The sequence below is a fragment of the Macaca mulatta genome, chromosome 19, assembly GCF_049350105.2.
Source record: "Macaca mulatta isolate MMU2019108-1 chromosome 19, T2T-MMU8v2.0, whole genome shotgun sequence".
NCBI classification, from domain to species: Eukaryota; Metazoa; Chordata; class Mammalia; order Primates; family Cercopithecidae; genus Macaca; species Macaca mulatta.
Genome location: NC_133424.1, coordinates 14,378,241 through 14,399,909, shown reverse-complemented (window position 1 = coordinate 14,399,909; position 21,669 = coordinate 14,378,241). Strand labels below are relative to the sequence as shown.

Below are 21,669 nucleotides of genomic sequence, written 5' to 3'. Positions count from 1 at the left end.
TCTAGTACACAATGTGGTTTTGGGGGCTGATACAGCCTCCTTCCCTCCCTCCCTTTCTTCCTTCCCCTCTCTCTCCCCCCCTCCCTCACCCCCTTTCTTTCCTCGTCTTTCTCCTCACTCTTTTCTCTTTTTTTTTTTAATTTTTTTTTTTTTTTTTTTTTTGAGACGGAGTCTAGCTCTGTTGCCCAGGCTGGAGTGCAGTGGCCGGATCTCAGCTCACTGCAAGCCCCACCTCCCGGGTTCATGCCATTCTCCTGCCTCAGCCTCCCGAGTAGCTGGGAGTACAGGCGCCCACCACCTCGCCCGGCTAATTTTTTTTGTATTTTAGTAGAGACGGGGTTTCACCGTGTTAGCCAGGATGGTCTCGATCTCCTGAACTCGTGATCCGCCCGTCTCGGCCTCCCAAAGTGCTGGGATTACAGGCTTGAGCCACCGCGCCCGGCCTTTTTTAATTTTTTGAGACGGAGTTTCGCTCTGTCACCCAGTAGAGTGCAGTGGTGTAATCTTGGCTCACTGCAACCAACCTCTGCCTCCCGGATTAAAGCAATTCTCATGCTGCAGCCTCCCCAGTAGCTGGGAATACAGGTGTGCACCACCAAGCCTGGCTAATTTTAAAAATATTTTCAGTAGGACAGGCATGGTGCCTTATATCTGTAATCCCAGCACTTTGGGAGGCTTAGGTGGGTGGATCAAAAGGTCAGGAGCTCAAGACCAGCCTGGCCAACGTAGTGAAACCCTGTCTCTACTAAAAATAGAAAAATTAGCTGGGTGTGGTGGCGGGTGCCTGTAGTCCCAGCTACTCAGGAGGCTGAGGCAGGAAAATCGCTTGAACCGGGGAGGTGGAGGTTGCAGTAAGCCGAGATTGCACCACTGTACTCCAGCCTGGGTGACAGAACAAGACTCTGTCGCAAAAAAAACTTGCCAGGCGCAGTGGCTCAAGCCTGTAATACCAGCACTTTGGGAGGCCAAGGCGGGCAGATCACCCGAGGTCGGGAGTTCGAGAACAGCCTCACCAACGTGGAGAAACCCCATTTCTACTAAAAATACAAAAAAAATTAGCCAGGCATGGTGGCGCATGCCTGTAATCCTAGCTACTTAGAAGGCTGAGGCAGCAGAATGGCTTGAACCTGGGAGGCGGAGGTTGCGGTGAGCCGAGATCGCTCTGTTGCACTGCAGCCTGGGCAACAAGAGCGAAACTCCCTCTCAAAAAAAAAAAAAAAAAAAAGAGAGAGAGAGGAAAAAAAAGAGATGAGGTCTTGCTCTGTCACCCAGGCTAGAGTGCAGTGGCACAATTATAGCTCACTGCACCCTTGAACTCCTGGGCTGAAGTGATCCTCCTGCCTCAGCCTCCAGAGTAGCTGGAACTACAGGTGTGAGCCACCATATCCAGTTAATTTTTTTTTTTTGTAGAGACATTGTCTCACTGTGTTGCCCAGACTGATGTTGAACTCCTGGCCTCAAGCAATCCTACCGCCTTGGACTCCCAATGTGCTGGGGTCACAGGCACGAGTCCCCGTGCCCGGCTGAGGCTGACCTTTTTTCTGCTGCTTGTAGCTCTCCAGCTGATGCCGCCGCTGCAGCCGGAGCGTGTTGATGATGGCACTGGCCAGCCGCAGGGCTTGCCGGGGGTATCCGTGGGCACGCAGGGTGTCCACACGGGCGCAGGCAGTGGGGAAAGGTTCTCCCAGCCACAGTGGGCGGCCCTGGGGGTCGAAAGTCGGTTTGTCCCCACCCACGCTGCCTGTGAGGCTGGGCCCGTAGGAGTCACTGGCCAGGATCCTCTGCAGGTAGGCGTCATTCCAGTGCAGCTCTCCAGCCAGCAAGGCGCGGCCAAATACCGTGTGGCGGGGACTTGTGGCTGCCACCTCTTCCTCTTCCTCCGAGCCTGCAGAGAGGCACCCAACATGGCCCAGTGAGGGGTTTCCCTATAGCAGTTGAGCTGTGGCCACTTTCCCCACCAAGTACTAATTGGGGTTTAGGCCTGGGCAAAGCTATCGGCGTACACCATCTCCCCAGTCCTTGAAGCCACCCTTCGAAGATGCCTGTGTGGGCTGGGCATGGTGGCTCACACCTGTACTCCCAGCACTTTGGGAGGCCGAGGTGGGAGGATCACAGGAGGCCAGGAGTTCGAGACCAGCCTGGCCAACATGGCGACACCCCATCTCTACTAAAATTAACCCTGGCGTGGTGGTGCACGCCTGTAATCCCACCTACTTGGGAGGCTGAGGAATGAGAATTGCTTGAACCCGGGAGGCAGAGGTTGCAGTGAGCTGAGGTTGCGTCACTGCACTCCAGCCTGGGCATCAGAGTGAGACTGTCTCAAAAAAAAAAAAAAAAAAGGGAAGCATGTATGTGTTAGGAACTAACACTGATGGAAAACAGGTTGAGCAACTAACTGGCTATCTGTCTTTCTCTTCCTACTTGCTATTTTTCTTTTCTTTTTTTTTGAGACAGGGTCTCACTCTGTTGCCCAGGCTAGAGTGCAGTGGTGCAATCTCGGCTCACTGCAACCTCTGCCTCCCAGGCTCAAGTGATTATCCCATCTCAGCCTCCTGAGTATCTGGGATTCCAGGCATGTGTCACCGCACCCAGCTAATTTTTGTATTTTTTGTAGAGACAAGGTCTCACCATGTTGCTCTGGCTGATCTCGAATTTCTGGCCTCAATGAATCTGCTTCCCTCAGCCTCCCAAAGTGCTGGGATTATAGGCGTGAGCCACTACGCCTGGCCTGTACTTGCTATACATTTTTTTTCCCTCTCTCCTCAATCTCTCTCTGTCTTCCCTCCTATCTACTCCTCTGTCTGCCTCTTCCCTCTCTCTATCCATCTCTGCCTCTCTTCACTTGTCTCTCTCTCCTCAGTATCTCACTTTCTCCTGTTTGAGTCCTCCTATCTTTTTTCCTCTCTCACCATCTCTTTGCTCCCATAACTAGTAGGAAGCCAAGCCAGACCAGCCCAGGACTGCAGGTGTTTTAAGCATTTTACTTCACTTGTCCACTTGGGCTGCCATTGCTCCTGCCCTCGGCACTCACTCTTTCCTGGCTGGACAAGTTGGGATTAGTCCTGGGAGGACAGCCAAGGACTGGGGTCCGCTTTGCTCTGCCCCACTCTCTGTCTCTCCTGGGAAGAGCACCATGATGATAAGTGGGGCCACAGTTAGTCGTGATGGTTTTGGGGGGGCATGGTAAAGACCCCTCTCTCCTACCTGGGATGGGGGCCACGGTGGGCTGCAGGCTGGGGCCGTCGAAGGAGTAGTTGCCTTCTTCCAGTGGGCACACGTCGAGCTTGTCCCACCTGCTGAGCAGCTGGAGCCAGCCTGCCCTTTCCTCTGGTTTGCAGTGGGGGCTCAGGACGACGCAAACCCACAGGGCCCCTGAGGAGGCACGGGGCAGGCTCAATATTCCTGCCAACAGTGGCAGTGACACACATTTCTGCAGTGCCCACTGTGTACCACTTGATGATATGCTAACCCCTCACCTCGACCCTCGGAAGTTGCAACCCACAGCCTTTACACCTTACAGACAAGCAAACTGAGGCACGGAGATGTAACACGGCTTGCACAGGCTCACACCGCTGGTAAGTTAGAAGTTGGGATTAGAGGGTCAGGCGCAGTGACTCACGCCTGTAATCCCAGCACTTTGGAAGGCGGTGGTGGGCGGATTACCTGAGGTCAAGAGTTTAAGAACAGCCTGGCCAACATGGTGAAACCCTGTCTCTACTAATACAAAATAAATAAATAAATAAAAGCCGGGCATGGTGGTGGGCGCCTGTAATCCCAGCTACTTGGGAGGCTGAGGCAGGAGAATGGCTTGAACCCGGGAGGTGGAGGCTGCAATGAGATGAGATCACACCACTGCACTCCAGCCTGGGCAAAAAGAGCAAAGCTCCATCTCAAAAAAAAAAAAAAAAAAAAAAAAAAAAAGTTGGGATTACAACCCAGGCCTCTGTAGTCCTAGCTACTTGGGAGGCTGAGGCACATGAATCGCTTGAACCCAGGAGGCGGAGGTTGCAGTAAGCCGAGATCACACCACTGCCCTCCAGCCTGGGCAACAGAGTGAGACTCAATCTCAATAAATAAATAAATAAATAAATAAATAAATAAATAAATACCAAACCAGGCCTCCAGACTCCTCTCAAGGTGTTTTGGGGTTTTCTGGGTAGCACTTATCACAATCTAACACAGGGGTCAGCAAAGTAGCAAACCACTGCCCATGGTGAAAACTGAACCACCCTTTATTTTTGATTAGCCTGTCTGCTAAGATTTATTTTTCCATTTTTATTTGTATTTGTTTTTATTTATTTATTTTTTGAGACAAGAGTCTCAGTCTGTCACCCAGGCTGGAGTGCAGTGGCGCAATCTCAGCTCACTGTAACCTCCACCTTGGGTTCAAGCGATTCTCCTGCCTTAGCCTCCCGAGTAGCTGGGATTACAGGCGTCTGCCACAATGCTCGGCTAATTTTTGTATTTTTAGTAAAGATGGGGTTTCACCATGTTGGCCAGTGATCTGCCCACCTCGGCCTCCCAAACTGCTGGGATTACAGGTGTGAACCACTGCAACCGGGCCTATTTTTCCATTTTTAAATGGTCAGGGAAACAAAACCAAAAGATTATTTTGCAACTTGTGGGAATAATATAAAATTCAAATACATTAATAAGTATCCATAAATAAAGCTGGTCTTTAAAAAACTTTGAGACAGGGTCTCACCATGTTGTCTAAGCTGCACTCAAACTCCTGGGCTCAAATAATCCTCCTGCCTCAGCCTTCCAAGTAGTTGGAAGTACAGGATCCCACCACTGTGCCAAGCCCCTTTTTGTTGTTTTTGTTGTTGAGACAGGGTCTTGCTCTGTTGCCCGGGCTGGAGAGCACTGGCATGATCGTGGCTCACTGCAGCTTCAACCTCCAGGGCCCAAGTGATCCCCCTACCTGCCTGCAAAGTGCTGGGATTACAGGTGTGAGCCACCGCACCTGGCCTCCCAGCTCTTAAATAAAGTTTTACTGAAATGCCACCATGCCCGTTTGGTATATATGTCTGTGTCTGCTTTTTTTTTACTATAATGGACAGAGTTAGGTTGTCATGACAGAGATCAAATGGCCTGCAGGGCTGAATAACATTAACTCTGCGGCTCTTACAGAAAACATGTGTTGGCCGGGTGTGGTGGCTCACGCCTGTAATCCCAGCACTTTGGGAGGTCGAGGTGGGTGAATCACGAAGTCAGGAGTTCGAGACCAGCCTGATCAACATGGTGAAACACCGTCTCTACAGGTGGCATGCGCCTGTAATCCCAGCTACTCAGGAGGCTGAGGCAGGAGAATCACTTGAACCCAGGAGGCGGAGGCTGCAGTGAGCCAAGATTGTGCCACTGCACTCCAGCCTGGGAGACAGGGTGAGACTCTGTCTTGAAAAGAGAAAAAAAAAAACAAAAAACCAAACATATGTCAGCTTGGTGTGGTGGCTCACGCCTGTCATCCCAGCACTTTGAGAGGCCAAGGCCAGAGGATCACTTGAGCCCAAGAGTTTGAGGTTACAGTGAGCCATGATTGTGCTACTATACTTCAGCCTGGGCACACAGTGAGATCCTGTCTCTAACAAAAGAAAAAAAAGAAAGAAAACATGTAGGCTGGGCGTGGTGGTTCATGCATGTCATCTCAGTACTTTGGGAGGCTGGGTGAGAGGACTGCTTGAGTCCAGGAGTTCAAGACCAGACTTGGCAAGATAGTGAGACCCTGTCTCTTCAAAAAATTAAAAATTAGCTGGATGTGGTGGTGTGCACCTGTAGACCCAGCTACTTGGGAGGCTGAGGTGTAGGATAACTTGAGTCTGGGAGGCAGAGGTTGCAGTCAGCCGAGATTGTGGCACTGCATGCCCGCCTGGGCAATAGCGTGAGACCCTGTCTCAAAACAAAGAAAACATGTGTATCAACCCCTGGGCCAATGACATTTGATTGCCTGTGCCTCCTATCAGATCCACGTGAACAGGATTTTCACTCTCTTGTTCTCTGCTGACCACCAGTTCCCAGTACCATGCCTGGCACTTTAGAGGCGCTCATACATGTTTGCCAAACGAATGGAGAGCGGATTCAGGGAACAGACCCCAATTTCGGAGTGGGCCAGCCCCCATGGGAGCCGAAGTCCCAGTGTCCACCACGCACCGGGGTTCGGGCCTCACCCAGCTCATCCCAGAGCTGCCGGCACTTGTCCGTCATGCCGGCGCCCTGCTGCCGCCACAGGGCCAGGCGCGGGTCCTGCAGGAACTGCTCGGTCATGAGGATCAGCATGCGCGCTCCGTTGGAGTCCCGCATTCGCAGCATCTCCCGCACCTGTGCCGGGGACAGGGTGGTGAGGAAGGGCTGGGCGTCCACCGGGGCCTTCTGCACCCCGTGCCCCGCCGGTCCGCACGGCACCTTGCTGAACATGGAGCGCAGCTGCTGGCTAGCCCCGTAGTAGCCGCCGTTGGACAGCAGTTGCTTCACCTGCTCCTGGATCTGCTCCTCGTCCAGGTGCCAGCAGTTGGCGTCCTCGATTCCTGCGCCAGCGGTGGGGTCTGGGGCGCCTGTGGGGAGGGAGGGAAAGGAAGCTGAGGCTGGGACTGGGGTCGGGGGTTGCGGAGAGATAGCGACTGCCCCTGCCATCTGTCCTTTTTTTTTTTCTTTTTTTTCTTTTTTTTTTCTTTTTGAGACGGAGTTTGGCTCTTCTGGCCCAGGCTGGAGTGCTGTAGCACCATCTTCACTGACTGCAACCTCTGTCGCCCGGGTTCAAGTGATTCTCCTGCATCAGCCTCCCAAGTAGCTGGGATTACAGGCACACCCCACCACACCTGGCCAATTTTTTTGTTATTTTTAGTACAGGTGGGATTTCACCATGTTGGTCAGGCTGGTTTCAAACTCCTGACCTCAGGTGATCCACCCACCTTGGACTCCCAAAGTGCTGGATTACAGGCATGAGCCACCGCACCTGACCCATCCATCCGTTCTTCCAAGTCACCCAACCCATTCCAAAGTTCCATCCATCCCACCTAAACCCCACCCACCCACTTGTCCATCCCACCCGAACATCTATTTATCTATTTATCCATCCATCCATCCCTCCATCGATCCATCTATCTCGTCCTAAACATGACTAGCTCATTCAACCATTTTCTCATTCATCCACTTAGTCATCTAATATGGTTTGGTTCTGTGTCTCCACCCAAATCTCATGTTGAATTATGATCCCCAGTGTTGGAAGTGGGGCCTGGAGGGAGGTGATTGGATCATGGGGATGGTTTCTAACGGCATAGCACCATCCCTTTAGTGTTGTCTCATGATAGAGTTCTCATGAGATCTGGTTGTTTGAAAGTGTATAGCATCTCCCCCTTTGCTCGCTCTCTCCTGCCAGCCATGTGAAGATGTGTTTGCTTCTCCTTCACCTTCTGCCATGATTGTAAGTTTCCTGAGGCCTCCCCAAATGCAGAAGCCTGTGTAGCCTGCAGAACTATGAGCCGATTAAACCTGTTTATTTTAAATTACCCCATTTCAGGTATGTCTTCATAGCAGTGTGAGAACAGAATAATACATCACCCATCCAATCCATTCATCTATCTCACCTGAAACACAACACACCCACACACCCACCCATCCATCCACCCATCCATCCATCCATGCATCCATCCATCCGTGCATCCATCCATCTATCCAACCATCCATGCATCCATCCATCCATCCATGCATCCATGCATCCATCCAGCCGTGCATCCATCCATGCATCTGTGCATCCATCCATCCATCTGTGCATCCATCCATCCATCCGTGTATCCATCCATCCATGCATCCGTCCAACCATCCATCCATCCATCCATCCATCCATGCATCCATCCATGCATCCATGCATCCATCCATCCATCCATCCATGTATCCATCCATCCATACATACATATATCCATCCATCCATCCATGCATCCATGCATCCATCCATCCATCCATGCATCCATCCATCCGTGCATCCATCCGTGCATCCATCCATGCATCCGTGCATCCATCCATGCATCCGTGCATCCATCCATCCATCTGTGCATCCATCCTTCCATCCATCCATCCATGCATGCATCCATCCATCCATCCATCTGTGCATCCATCCTTCCATCCATCCATCCATGCATGCATCCATCCATCCATCCATCCATCCATCCATGTATCCATCCATCCATCCATGCATCCATCCATCCATGCATCTATCCATCCATCCATCCATCCATCCATCCATCCATCCATCCATCCATCCATGCATCCATCCATCCATCCATGCATCCATCCATCCATGCATCCATGCATCCATCCATCCATCCATGCATCCATCCATCCATCCATGTATCCATCCATCCATCCATGCATCCATCCATCCATCCATCCATCCATCCATCCATGCATCCATCCATCTTGTCCAAAACACCACCAGCTCATTCATCCATTTGCTCATTTATCCACTGAGTCATCCATCCATCTATCTTACCCGTAATAATATCCATCCATCCATCCATCCATCCATCCACCCACCCACCCATCTTGCCCAAAACACCAGGAGCTCAGTCATCCATTTGTTCATTCATCCATTTACTTATCCATCCAATCTATCTATCTCTCCTGAAACACTACACATCCATCCATCTACCCATCCACCCATTCATTTACCCATCCCACTCAAAACACCACCCACCCATCTGTTTACTCATCTGTCTCACCTGAAACACCACCCGCTCATCCACCCCCACCCAAGTCATGATAGTCTCTATCTACTTGGCCGTGTCCCCCATATTCATACCCCTTAAACAACCACCTACCCCATCAGTCCATCATCCACCCTACCCATAATTCCCACCCACCTACTCATCTTATTGATCTATCTGCCCACTCACCCCTTTTAGCTTTCCAATCCACGTGAATCAACCACTCAGAATACCCACCCTCCCATCTGTCCACTGACTCACACAAGTACACTATCCACCCCACCCAATAACTATCATCCAATAACTAACTCTAGTTATCACCCAGTAACTAACCCTAACTCTCTATTCTTCCATTAAACCATCCATTCATTATCAAACCATCCATTCATATGTACCTCTCAAAACACCCACTATCCCATTCGTCCATCTATCCACCCTACACAAAGCGCCTGCCCACTTGGCCCACCCACAATGTTGATCCACATATATGAACCTTCCATTCACCCATCAACTCACTCCCAATCCATGTACCCATTGGATCTTTCATTCTTTTACTGACTTCATCTGTCCACCACTATCAGTCTACCTTAAGCCCACTAGTCAAAGCCCTCGCCACCCAACCACTTATCCTCACCTCCAATCACCATCAATTCCGTCCTTCCCTTCTTTTCTTTTTTTTTTTTTTTTTAGTCAGGGTCTCAGTCTGTCATCAGGTTGGAGTTTTAGTGGCGTGATCATAGCTGACTGCAGCCTTTACCTCCCACGCTCGTGATCCTCCCATCTCAGCTTCCCAAGTATCTACAGGTGTGCATGTGCCATCACACCCAGCTACTTCTGTTTATTTTTTGTAGCTCACTATTTTGCCCAGGCTGGTCTTGAACTGCTGGTCTCAAGTGATCCTCCTTCCTCAGCCTCCCAAAATGCTGGGATTATATGTATGAGCCACCATACTCGGCTTCCAATTCCCATTCACCTAATGGCATTCTTTTTTTTTTTTTTTTTTGAGACGGAGTCTTGCTCTGTCGCCCAGGCTGGGGTGCAGTGGCCGGATCTCAGCTCACTGCAAGCTCCACCTCCCGGGTTTACGCCATTCTCCTGCCTCAGCCTCCTGAGTAGCTGGGACTACAGGCGCCCGCCACCTCGCCCGGCTAGTTTTTTGTATTTTTTAGTAGAGATGGGGTTTCACCGTGTTAGCCAGGATGGTCTCGATCTCCTGACCTCGTGATCCACCCGTCTCGGCCTCCCAAAGTGCTGGGATTACAGGCTTGAGCCACCGCGCCCGGCCTCGGCATTCTTAATATCCCGTCCAGGCCAGGCATGGTGGCTCACGCCTGTAATCCCAGGACTTTGGGAGGCTGAGGCAGGTGGATCACCTGAGGTCAGGAGTTCAAGACCAGCCTGGCCAACACGGTGAAACCCCCATCTCTACAAAAATACAAAAATTAGCCGGGCATCATGGTGTGTGTCTGTAATCCCAGCTACTCGGGAGGCTGAGGCAGGAGAATTGTTTGAACCCAGGAGGCAGAGGTTGCAGCGAGCTGAGACTGCACTACTGCACTCCAGCTTGGGTGACAGAGGAAGACTCGATCTCAAAAAAAAAAAAAAAAAAAAAAAATCCCGCACCCACCCATTCGTTTTTCCACACCATCGGCTGTCCCCAGCGCCTGATCATGAACACTTTTTTCTTTTTGGAGACAGGGTCTCACTTTATCTCCCAGGCTGGAGTGTAGTGGCATGATCTCAGCTCACTGCAACCTCCGCCTCCCGGGTTCAAGCAATTCTCCCACCTCAGCCTCCTGAGCGGCTGGGACTACAGGCACCCGCCACCACGCCTGGCTAATTTTTGTATTTTGGTAGAGATGGGGTTTTGCCATGTTGTCCAGGCTGGTCTCGAACTCCTGACCTCAACTGATTCGCCCACCTCGGCCTCCCAAAGTGCTGGGATTACAGGTGTGAGCCCCTGTGCCCGGCCAATCATGAACACTTTCTGTGCCCACCCAGCACCTCCCTCCATCATCCATCCATGCCTCCACCTTCTACTCATCTTCCCCATCCTAGCTAGGCAGCCTAAGCCCCTCAGAACCCCCCCAAACCATCTCAGCCCTCACCACACCTCCTGGTGTATCCCCTCACCCATATTGCCTCTGACACCCACAAATGTCCCACATTCCCCTCACGTCCCCCTCCTCTCCTCCCACACCCAGGATGCTCCATCGATTGACACCCCCAGCCCTGGGGCTGGACCTCCCACTTGCCCTCTAACACAGGCTCTCCCCTCCTGCCCTCGCCCTCCGCCCATAGGCTGATTTGCAACTACTCATCAGTCCTGTGGCCAGATGATATCTGGGATCTGCCACTCACCAGGTGGATGACCTCAGATGATGCAGGCCATGGCGCGTTTTCCGCCCCCCGCCCCCACAACTTCCTGTCAGTAAGTGACCAGTGCTGGGCACACAGCAAGTGGCGTGGCTGTGCGCTTGGGCATCCTCTCCCCACCAGACCCCCGGGGTGCCCTTACCATGCACCAAGTTGATCTCAGAGCCCAGCAGGAGGATCTCATCAGCCAAGCGCTGAGCGGTGGGCAGCACCTCAGTGTGGTGGGCGCTGATGAGGTATTGCACGAACTTCTGCAGCTGGTCCCGGTTCATCTGGGAGAGCGTCTCGGAGATGGGCAGCCGTAGCTCCACCTGGCGGGCGTGCCGAATGCGGTACAGGGACAGGGCCACGACGTGGGCACAGTAGAAGAGGTCGCGGTTGTCACAGCCGCAGCTCACCGACGTGATCTTGCAGCGATCAAAGCTGATGGAGACGTGGTAGAGGCGCTCGGGCTCTCCAGGACCCCCCGGCTCGCGGATGTTTCCACTCAAATGGAATCCTAAGATCAAAGCCAAACCGTCCCATCTGTGTCATCCCAGAGACAGGCGGTGTTTGTGACGCACAGCAAGACCCAGTTGCAAAGCCCAGCCAAGTCACTTCACTAGTGCAAGTCACTTCACTCTCTTGGCTTTTTTTTTTTGAGACAAAGTCTCGCTCTGTGGCTCAGGCTGGAGTGCAGTGCTGCAACCTGGGCTCACTGCAACCTCTGCCTCCCAGGTTCAAGTGATTCTCCTGCTTCAGCCTCCCGAGTAACTGGGATTACAGACGCACAACACCATGCCAGGCTAATTTTTTTTTTCTTTTCTGAGACAGAGTTTTGCTCTTGTTGCCCAGGCTGGAGTGCAATGGCACAAACTCGGCTCACCGCAACCTCCACCTCCCAGGTTCAAGTGATTCTCCTGCCTCAGCCTCCTCAGTAGCTGGGATTACAGGCATGTGCCACCATGCCCGGCTAATTTTTGTATTTTTAGTAGAGATGGGGTTTTGCCATGTTGGTCAGGTTGGTCTTGAACTCCTGACCTAGTGATCTGCCTGCCTCGGCCTCCCACAGTGTTGGGATTACAGGCGTGAGCCCCCAAGCCCAGCCCAACACTTGCTTTTAATTATGAATAACAGTATCATAGCCACGTCATTGAAGGTGGTTTTCTGAATCCCTGGGTTACAATGAATACGGCCAGGGCTTCAGGAGCCCCTCAGTTTCCTAAGACGATGCCAAAGGCCTATGGCGTTCGGGGCAAGGGGCTGATGAAGTAAGCCAGGGACCAGGTCTCCCCTTCACTTCCCCTGCCCCTCCCTGGGCAGCCCAGGTGCCAGGCTCATCTGGCTGGTTCGGCAGCTGAGGCCCAGCCTGGGTCATGCAGGGAGATGGTTTCCTCAAACCAGCTGGAGGTGGCAAAGAGCCTGTGGTCAGCCGGACCACGTCCCAGCAAAGCGGCTCCAAGTCAGAGCCCACGGAGGGTCATCTCAGCCCAGCCTCGGCCTCCAGCTGGGAGAAATGGCCTGCTGCCGCCGGAGATCTGGAGTCCCAGGCCTCACTTGTTTTCTGGCTCAGCCTCTATTGGTCCCGTTCTGAGTCCAGCTGCCTGAGGTCTAAGGCCCTTCCACTGTTCTCATTACATCTCCCCCAGTCTCTGCAGCCCTTCTGTTTTCTTAGCTTGAGGTCTGAGCCCACCCCTCACAGCTGATCCTAAACTGCTACTTGGCCGGGCATGGTGGGGCACGCCTGTAATCCCAGTACTTTGGGAGGCTGTGGCAAGAGGATCTCTTGAACCCAGGAGTTGGAGACCAGCCTGGACAACAGAGTGAGTCCAGGTCTCTACAAAAAACTTAAAAACTAGTCGAGTGTGGTGGTCTATGCCTGTGGTCCCAACTACTCAGGAGGCTGAGGTGGGAGGATCACTGGAGCTCAGATGTTTGTGGCTGCAGTCAGCTATTATCACACCACTGCACTCCAGTCTAGGCAACAGAGTGAGACCCTACCTCTTTTTTTTTTTTTCCTTTTGAGACAGAGTCTCTCTCTTTTGCCCAGGTTGGAGTGCAATGGCGTGATCTTGGCTCACTGCAACCTCTGCCTCCCAGGTTCAACTGATTCTCCTGCCTCAGCCTCTCAAGTAGCTGGGATTACAGGCACGCACCACCACACCTGGCTAATTTTCGTATTTTTAGTAGAAATGGGGTTTTACCATGTTGGCCAGGCTGGTCTTGAACTCCTGACCTCAGGTGATCCACCCGCCTAGGCCCCACAAAGTGCTGGAATTACAGGTGTGAGCCATGGTGCCCGGCTGAGACCCTATCTCTTAAAAAAAAAAAAAATTCTAGGCCAGGCATGGTGGCTCACACCTGTAATCCCCGCACTTTGGGAGGCTGAGGTGGGTGGATCACCTGAGGTCAGAAGTTCAAGGCCAGCCTGGCCAACATGGTGAAACTCCATCTCTACAAAAATACAAAAATTAGCCAGGCACGATGGCAGATGCCTGTAGTCCCAGCTACTCGGGAGGCTGAAGCAGGAGAACCGCTTGAACCCGGGAGGCGAGGTTGCAGCGAGCTGAGATTGTGCCACTGCACTCCAGCCTAGGCAACAGAGCGAGACTCCATCTTGAAAAAAAAAAAAAGAACTCTAAACTTCTACTCTATATTCCCACCTCAGCCCTGTCGCCTTAGGTCTAAGACCATTGCCCAAAAGTAGCTCTAATCCTTTGAAATCCCAACCTCTCTGCCTGAGGTCTAAGACTCTCACCTCTGGCTCTAAAGCTTTGTGTCCAACTCCCACCTGGGCCCCGCTGCCTGAGGTCTAGGATCATTCTTACCTCTGGCTCTAAAGCCCTGACCCAAAGCATCACTGCTCTCAGCCCGAGGTCTGGAGCCTCCTCTCACTTCTGGCTGACAGCTGCTCCTCTGATCCTTACCTGGGACCTGCTCTTCTCCCCATCTCACTACTTCATTCCCCGTTCCCCAGCTCAGCAGCCTGAGGTCTAGGACTCTAGAAGCACTTTCTACCTTCAGCTCATAATCCCGAACCCGACCCCATCTGGGCCTGAAGCCTGAGGTCTGGCACCTTCACCACCGTGTCTCAACCTCTATCCTCATCCGTAGAGTGCCCTCACCCATCTTCCTTTTTTTTTTTTTTCTTTTTTCTCTTTGAGACAGGGTCTCACCCTGTAACCCAGGCTGGAGTACAGTGGTACAATCAGAGCTTATTGCAGACTCGAACTCTCGGGCAAAAGTGATCCTCTTGCCTTGGCCTCCCATGTAGATGTGACCACAAGCACCCGCCACCATACCCAGCTCATTTTTTGATTTTTTTTTGGGCAGACAAGGTCTCACTGTGTTGCCCAGGCTGGTCTTGAACTCTCGGCCTCAAGCCATCTTCTTGCCTTGGCCTCCCAAAGTATTGAGATCACAGGTGTGAACCACCACATCTGCCCTCACCCCTCCTTTACATGGGCTCTGCTGCCTAAGTTCTGGGATCTCCCCTCCCCTGATTTCTGGTTCACCATCTTCTCCCCTACCCCCTTGTCTAAACCCTGCTGTCTGGGTTCTAGGGTGATCCTTGAGCTTTTGCTCAAAATATCTTGTACAGGCTGGGCGTGGTGGCTCATGCCTGTAATCCCAACACTTTGGGAGGCCGATGCAGGCGAATCACAAGGTCAGGAGTTCGAGTCCAGCCTGGCAAACATGGTGAAACCCCGTCTCTACTAAAAATACAAAACTTAGCCGGGTGTGGGGGTGCACCCCTGTAATCCCAGCTACTCAGGAGGATGAGGCAGGAGAATCGTTTGAAGCTGGGAGGCAGAGGTTGCAGTAAGCCAAGATCGCATCACTGCACTCCAGCCTAGGCAACAGAGCGAGACCATCTCAAAAAAAAAAAAATCTTGTACAATCCTACCTGGGCCTCGAAGCCTGAGGTCTGTAACCTCGCATCCCCTGGCCCCAGGCCTCCCTCCAGCTCCCCCATTTCCAGGCCTGGTATGGACCTCCTGTCCTCCCTGGCAGGAGCGGGGGACAAAGACTCACCCACTTGCAACACGCGGTCCACGGCCCCGCTCTGGAGCAGGTGCAGCCCGCGGGTAAAGGGCACCCGGGCGTCGTGCTCGCCCTCTGGGGGCGGGTAACCCAGCGACGAGTACATACATATTTCCCGTTCACTGCGTGGAAACGACCAAAACACGATGCGCTTCTGGACCGGCTCAGGCACCCGGGAGAACCGCTCCTCCACCTGTAGGAAGGGCCACTGGGTTAGGAGCCTGGGGTTGATGTAATCTCAGCGCTTTGGGAAGCTGAGGTGGGAGGATTGCTTGAGGCCAGGAGTTCGAGACCAGCCTGGGCAACATAGAGAGGCTCCCGTGTTTACAAAAAAACTGGCCGGGACGATGGCTCACGCCTGTAATCCCAGCACTTTGGGATGCTGATGCAGGCAGATAACCTGAGGTCAGGAGTTCAAGACCAGCCCGGCCAACATGATGAAACCCTGTCTCTATTAAAAATACAAAAGTTAGCCAGGTGTGGTGGTGCACGCCTGTAGTCCCAGCTACTCGGGAGGCTGAGGCGGGAAAATCGCTGGAAGCTGGGAGGCAGAGGCTACAGTGAGCTGAGATCCCACCACTGCACTCCAGCCTGGGCGACAGAGGGAGACTCCATCTCTTAAAAAAACAAAACAAACAAACAAACAAACAAAAAAACACACAAAAAAGTAGCCAGGCATGGTGGCATTCGTCTGGAATCCCAGCTACTTGGGAGGGTGGGGCAGGAGGGTCACTTGAGGCCATGAGTTTGAGGCTGCAGTGAGCTATGATTGCACTAGCTGCACTCCAGCCTGGGCAAAAGAGCAAGATCCTTTCTCAAAAAAAAAAAAGGTCAGGGCAGTGGCTCATGTCTGTAATTCCAGCACTGTGTTTTTTTTTTTTTTTTTTTTTTTTTTTTTTGAGACGGAGTCTTGCTCTGTCACCCAGGCTGGAGTGCAGTGGCCGGATCTCAGCTCACTGCAAGCTCCGCCTCCCGGGTTTACGCCATTCTCCTGCCTCAGCCTCCGGAGTAGCTGGGACTACAGGCGCCGGCCACCGCGCCCGGCTAGTTTTTTTTTGTATTTTTAGTAGAGACGGGGTTTCACCGTGTTAGCCAGGATGGTCTCGATCTCCTGACCTCGTGATCCGCCCGCCTCGGCCTCCCAAAGTGCTGGGATTACAGGCTTGAGCCACCGCGCCCGGCCAATTCCAGCACTTTGAGAGGCCAAGGCAGGTGGAGCCCTGGAGCTCAGGAGTTGGAGAGCAACCTGGCCAACAGGGCGAAACCCAAAAATACAAAAATTAGCCAGGCATGGTGGCATGCATCTATAATCTCAGCTACTCGGGAGGCTGAGGCACGAGAATCACTTGAACCCAGGAGGTGGAGGTTGCAGTGAGCCAAGATCGTGCCACTGCACTCCAGTCTGGGCCACAGAGCGAGACTCCGTCTTGAATAAATAAATAAATAAATAAATAAATAAATAAGTAAAAATGAAAAAAGAGAGAAACCAGGCTTGAATCCTAGTTTTGCTATTTAGGAGCACTGTGACCCCAGGAAGTCACTTGGCCTCAGTGTTCTCAGGTGTAAAATGGGGAGGTCCACGGCACCAACCTCTTGAGGATTGTGGAGAGTAAATATGCGTTATGGTTGTAAAGAGCTTACAATAACACCTGGCCCATAGTTAGCATTCTGGAACTTTCTTGCAGTTTCTCTCCTGGATCCTCCTACCTGCAGGGTCCTGGGATTCTGGTGTAAGATCTTCCCATCCACCAGGCTTTGATGGAGCAGGAAGAAGTTAGGAAAAAGGAATAGGCCGGGCACGGTGGCTCACGCCTGTAGTCCCAGCACTTTGGGAGGCCAAGGTGGGCGGATCACGAGGTCAGGAGATCGAGACCATCCTGGCTAACACGGTGAAACCCCATCTCTACTAAAAATACAAAAAAATTAGCCGGGCGTAGTGGTGGGCGCCTGTAGTCCCACCTACTCGGGAGGCTGAGGCAGAAGAATGGCGCGAACCCGGGAGGCGGAGCTTGCAGTGAGCCGAGATTGCACCACTGCACTCCAGCGTGGGCGACTGAGCGAGACTCGTCTCAAAAAAACAAAAAAGAAAAGAAAAAAGTGATAATAATGATTAAGGTGCCCATCTTGACTGGACACCTGTAATCTCAGCACTTTGGGAGGCTGAGGCAGCAGCATCGCTTGAGCTCAGGCATTCCAGACCAACGTGGGCAACATAGTGAGACCCCATGTCTATACACATGCACAAAATTAAAAATTAGCCAGGTGTGGTAGTGCGCGTCTGGAATCCCAGCTACTCAAGAGGCTGAGGCAGGAGGACTGCTTGAGCCCAGGAGTTTGAGGCTGCAGTGAGTTATGACTGTGTCACCGCGCTCCAGCCTGGGTGACTAAGCAAGACCCTGCCTCAAAAAAAAAAAAAAAAAAGGCCGGGCGCGGTGGCTCAAGCCTGTAATCCCAGCACTTTGGGAGGCCGAGACGGGCGGATCACGAGGTCAGGAGATCGAGACCATCCTGGCTAACATGGTGAAACCCCGTCTCTACTAAAAAAAAAAAAAAAATACAAAAAACTAGCCGGGCAAGGTGGTGGGCGCCTGTAGTCCCAGCTACTCGGGAGGCTGAGGCAGGAGAATGGCGTAAACCCGGGAGGCGGAGCTTGCAGTGAGCTGAGATCCAGCCACTGCACTCCAGCCTGGGCGACAGAGCGAGACTGCGTCTCAAAAAAAAAAAAAAAAAAGAAAGAAAAGAATGCACACAGTGTGCTGAATGCTTTATGTATGTAATTTCCAAATTCTCACAGCCACCTAGTGTGAGCTTGTCCAACCCACGTCCCACGGCCCTGGCCCATGATGGCTTTGAATGCAGGCCAACACAAATTCGTAAGCTTTCTTAAAACATTATAAGATACAGCCGGGTGCGGTGGCTCATGCCTGTAATTCCAGCACTTTGGGAGGGAGGCTGAGGTGGGCAGATCACTTGAGGTCAGGAGTTTGAAACCAGCCTGGCCAACATGGTGAAACCCCATCTCTACTAAACATACAAAAATTAGCTGGGCACGGCGGCCCACACCTGTAGTCCCAGGTACTCAGGAGGCTGAAGCGGGAGAATTGCTTGAACCCAGGAGGTGGAGGCTGCAGTGAGACGAGATGGTGTCACTTGCACTCCAGCCTTGGCAACAGACTGAGAGTCTGTCTCAAAAAAAAAAAAAAAAAAAAATTTTAAGCTCGTCAGCTATTGTGTTAGTGTATTTTATATGTGGCCAACGATGGTTCTTCCAGTGTGGCCTAGGGAAGCTAAAAGACTGGACACCCTTGATGGCGCATTGATACTAAATCATGACCTTGTTTTATAGCTGGGAGAATCTGAGACTCAGTGGGGTGAATTCACTTGTTCAAGGTCTCAGAGCTGTGAGTTCTTTCAACTCCTAAGACAGACTCTGTCGTTCCTCAGTTTCCCTTCCATGCCCCATCCCTGGGAGGGGGCCCCAGGAGGGGAGAGGGTGTCCTGGCCACCGCTGTGGGCTCTGGGCAATGCAATGAGCTGGCTGAGCCTGCCTTCCAATCTGGACTTGCTATTCCCTGGCTGGGTGACCTTGGGCAAGTTTCTCAACTTCTCTGTGCCCCAGTTTCCTCAAAGTGGGAACGAGAACAACTCCCAAAGGGTTGCAGAGGATTCCATGAGCTTCTGTGGGCTCGGCTTGGCCAGGGCAGGTTTGTGGGAGACTTGGAGATGGTTTTCAGATTATTCTGTGTGTCTTACATGCAATGAAGGGGCAGCGGACCTCCTTAGCCCCCACTCCCACCTGGGTTTCTAGGGGAAGTGGGAGAGGCAATGACCAGCCCAGGCCTCAGGGACAGTTGGCAGATGACTAAGGAGGGATTTTCCAGTCCATGAATCAGAGCCTGCCCGTCCACACTTGGCCCAAACCCATCTGTCCAGGCCGACTTCCTAACTCCAGAGAGACCGGGCAGGAAAGAACGCCCTCTGAAGCTGGACAGAGGATAGAGCCCGTGTGTGCTTCCTGTTCAGGTCTGGGCCATGTCTCCAGCTCCTTGGGGGCCCACACTGAAGCTGAAAAAGGGGACTTAAAGGGCCCCCAGCTCTGGGACATTCTGGCAGTGCCCCCAGAAGCCAAAGAAGAGAGGTTCTAGGTGCACCTGTCCCGGGACCACCACCCAGGCTCCGCCCCTGCTGTTTTCCTCTGGGAAGGGATAGGATAGGATAGGGAGGATGAGTGGGGGAGGAGGAGGGACCCTGGCACTTGAGTAATCCCTGCTGCAAGCCAGAAGCTGGGCAGCCCTGAGAGAGGAATCTGGAGGAGTAGAGAGGGGTCCCCAAGGAACAGGTGGAATCTGGAGGCCTGAGGGCAGGAATGAATGGGGAAAAAAGGGGTGTCTTGAGCTGGAATCTGGAGAGATGGGGGAGTTATTTACTTGGGGTGTAGGATAGGGAGCTGGAGAGCAGGAATGGGGTAGTGTGTCTCTAGGGGCTATGATGGAGGGAGACAGGGTGTCCCCAAGCGGGGGGCTGAAGACTGAATGGGGTGCCCTGATTGGAGAACAAATATGCGGTAGGAAAAGAGGGGTACCATTGGGGGATGAGGTGGGAAAAGAGGGGTGCCTGGCGTTGTAGGCGGACCATGGGGGCCGGATCTCAGACATCTGGGGTTGGTAGGAGAAGAAGGAAGTGTCCTGACTTGGGATCTGGGGCGTTGAGGGGCAGAGATGGCAGAGAAGGGATGGGGATGGGTTACTGGGTTTGAAGGACAGAAATAGGAGGATGAAGGGGTATTTCCGGGCAGGGTTAAGGGTCCTGGGGGTGGAATCTAAGGGGGTGTCTCTGATTGGGGTAGCTCTGGAGTCTGGGGATCGGGGAGGAGAAGACAGGTAGGGAAGGCGTTGGGGGTGCGTCCCTGTCCCTGCCCCCGCCCCCTTCCCCCGCGGTCACCTGCTCGAAGGCCCAGCTCTCGGCTACCCGCTTGGCGCTGAGGTCCAGCAGCGCCTCGGGCCGGCCCTGGCCACGCGCGGCCCCAGCCCCAGCATCGCGCTCGTCGGGTTCCACGGGGCAGCCCCGGCTCCGCTTGGCCGCGGGGGGTTCCATCCGGCCGGGCCGGGGCCAGGGCCGGGGCGGGGCCTCTCTGGGGGGGGTCGGTCCGATGCCCGTTCCGCTTCGTCGGCTCCCGCGCCCCCTGCCCGCCTTTCCGTCCGTCCTCTGCTCTTGGCCGCCCCGGGACCCCAGCCGCACCCACCCCCGACCCGCGCCGGGCCGGCCGGGTGATGCGGCCCCTTTAAGACTCTTCACAACAATGAAGCTGCTTCGGCCGCCGCTTTAGCTCCGCCGTCGTCCCGCCCCCGCCGCCGGTCCCCATTGGCACCCCCCTCGGCCTCCGCGGCTCTCCCTCGCCATTGGCTGCGCCGCCAGACCCCTCTCCAAGCCTCGCTGTTCACTCGATGACTGCGATGCCAGTCTTTTCATGTTTACCCAACCAGAGCGCGAAGCGAGGGAAGCTGTCAATCACGGGGCACCAGAGGCCAATCAGAGCGGGAGGACCCCCGCGGCCCAGGCCTTATGCGGAGTTTCGGGGCGGGCCCGGGGTTCATTCACAACATTCCTCCCCCGCCTCCCTTGGGCTGGACTACGCGCCCCGGGCTGCTGGAGCTGCGCCCACACACGGCTTTGTTTACTGAGGGTCGCTTCCGGGCGCCGCGAGGGGACAATCAACATAGCCCGGCCGGTGAGCGAGACGGAGCAGCGGGATCCCCTGGCAGTGGCTCAGCCCCTCGTCCCTCCGAGCTGTGCAACCTGAGAAACTCACTCAACCTCTCTGGGCACTGGCTCAAGTTTTGGGTCTGTTGGGGGCGGAGGGGTCGCAGGCTCATTGAGGGAGCTCATGCGGGCCGCGGACCCCCTCTCCAGAAACAGAGCTCGGTTATGGGGTTCATGGGTCATCCCTTGAGCCTCAAAACTAGTACCCCGCCCCTCCTTTCCATGCCCTAGATACTACCTTGGGTCATGTGAAATTGCTAATTTTTTTACCATTTTTGGCCTGTTAAAATGGCAATTCCATGAGGTTCAGTCTAACACTTATCAAACCCCAGCACCTCTGAGCATTTTTTCTGACTCAGCTTGTCTAGGCCACCATCTCTGGCCTGGAAGCCGGCCATGGCTTCCATCACCCGTCCTGTCCCGGCTCCTTGCCAGTGTCCTCAGAGAACCCTGCATTTTCCCTTCCTCATACTTCTCACCATTACCATTTATTTATCTGTTTTGGCGTTTTGTTTTTGTTTTTGAGACCGCCCAGGCTGGGGTGCAGTGGTGCGATCTCGGCTCACTGCAACCTCCGCCTCCCAGGTTCAAGTGATTCTCCTGCCTCAGCCTCCCAAATAGCTGAAATTACAGGCGCCCACCACCACACCCGGCTAATTTTTGTGTTTTTGGTAGAGACGGAGTTTTGCCATGTTGGCCAGGCTGGTCTCGAACTCCTGACCTCAAGTGATCCGCCTTTGGTGGTTGCTTAATTTCGATCTCTCCCTCTCCACTTGGAGCCTCAGGAGGCAGGAGTTTGTCTCATCTGTGC

At 53.4% G+C, this 21,669-nt stretch overlaps 1 protein-coding gene across 3 annotated transcripts in view; it reads right to left on the bottom strand.

The window, feature by feature from the left end:
* The window catches only part of ZSWIM4 (zinc finger SWIM-type containing 4), a 37,940-nt gene extending 17,492 nt beyond the window's left edge, over positions 1-20,448 (bottom strand). The window contains exons 1-7 of one of the 3 annotated variants that reach the window (XM_015123097.3): positions 20,040-20,448; positions 15,090-15,291; positions 11,218-11,574; positions 6,403-6,551; positions 6,168-6,318; positions 3,205-3,372; positions 1,535-1,885 (exon numbers count right to left, since the gene is read on the bottom strand). In XM_015123097.3, the coding sequence (XP_014978583.2) occupies positions 1,535-1,885; positions 3,205-3,372; positions 6,168-6,318; positions 6,403-6,551; positions 11,218-11,574; positions 15,090-15,291; positions 20,040-20,192 (1,531 nt within the window). In that variant the 5' untranslated portion in view covers positions 20,193-20,448. Of the gene's footprint in view, positions 1-1,534; positions 1,886-3,204; positions 3,373-6,167; positions 6,552-11,217; positions 11,575-15,089; positions 15,292-20,039 lie in introns of all 3 variants that reach the window. The other 2 variants (XM_077977544.1, XM_077977543.1) reach the window with 2 other exon arrangements.
* Positions 20,449-21,669: the final 1,221 nt, after the last annotated feature.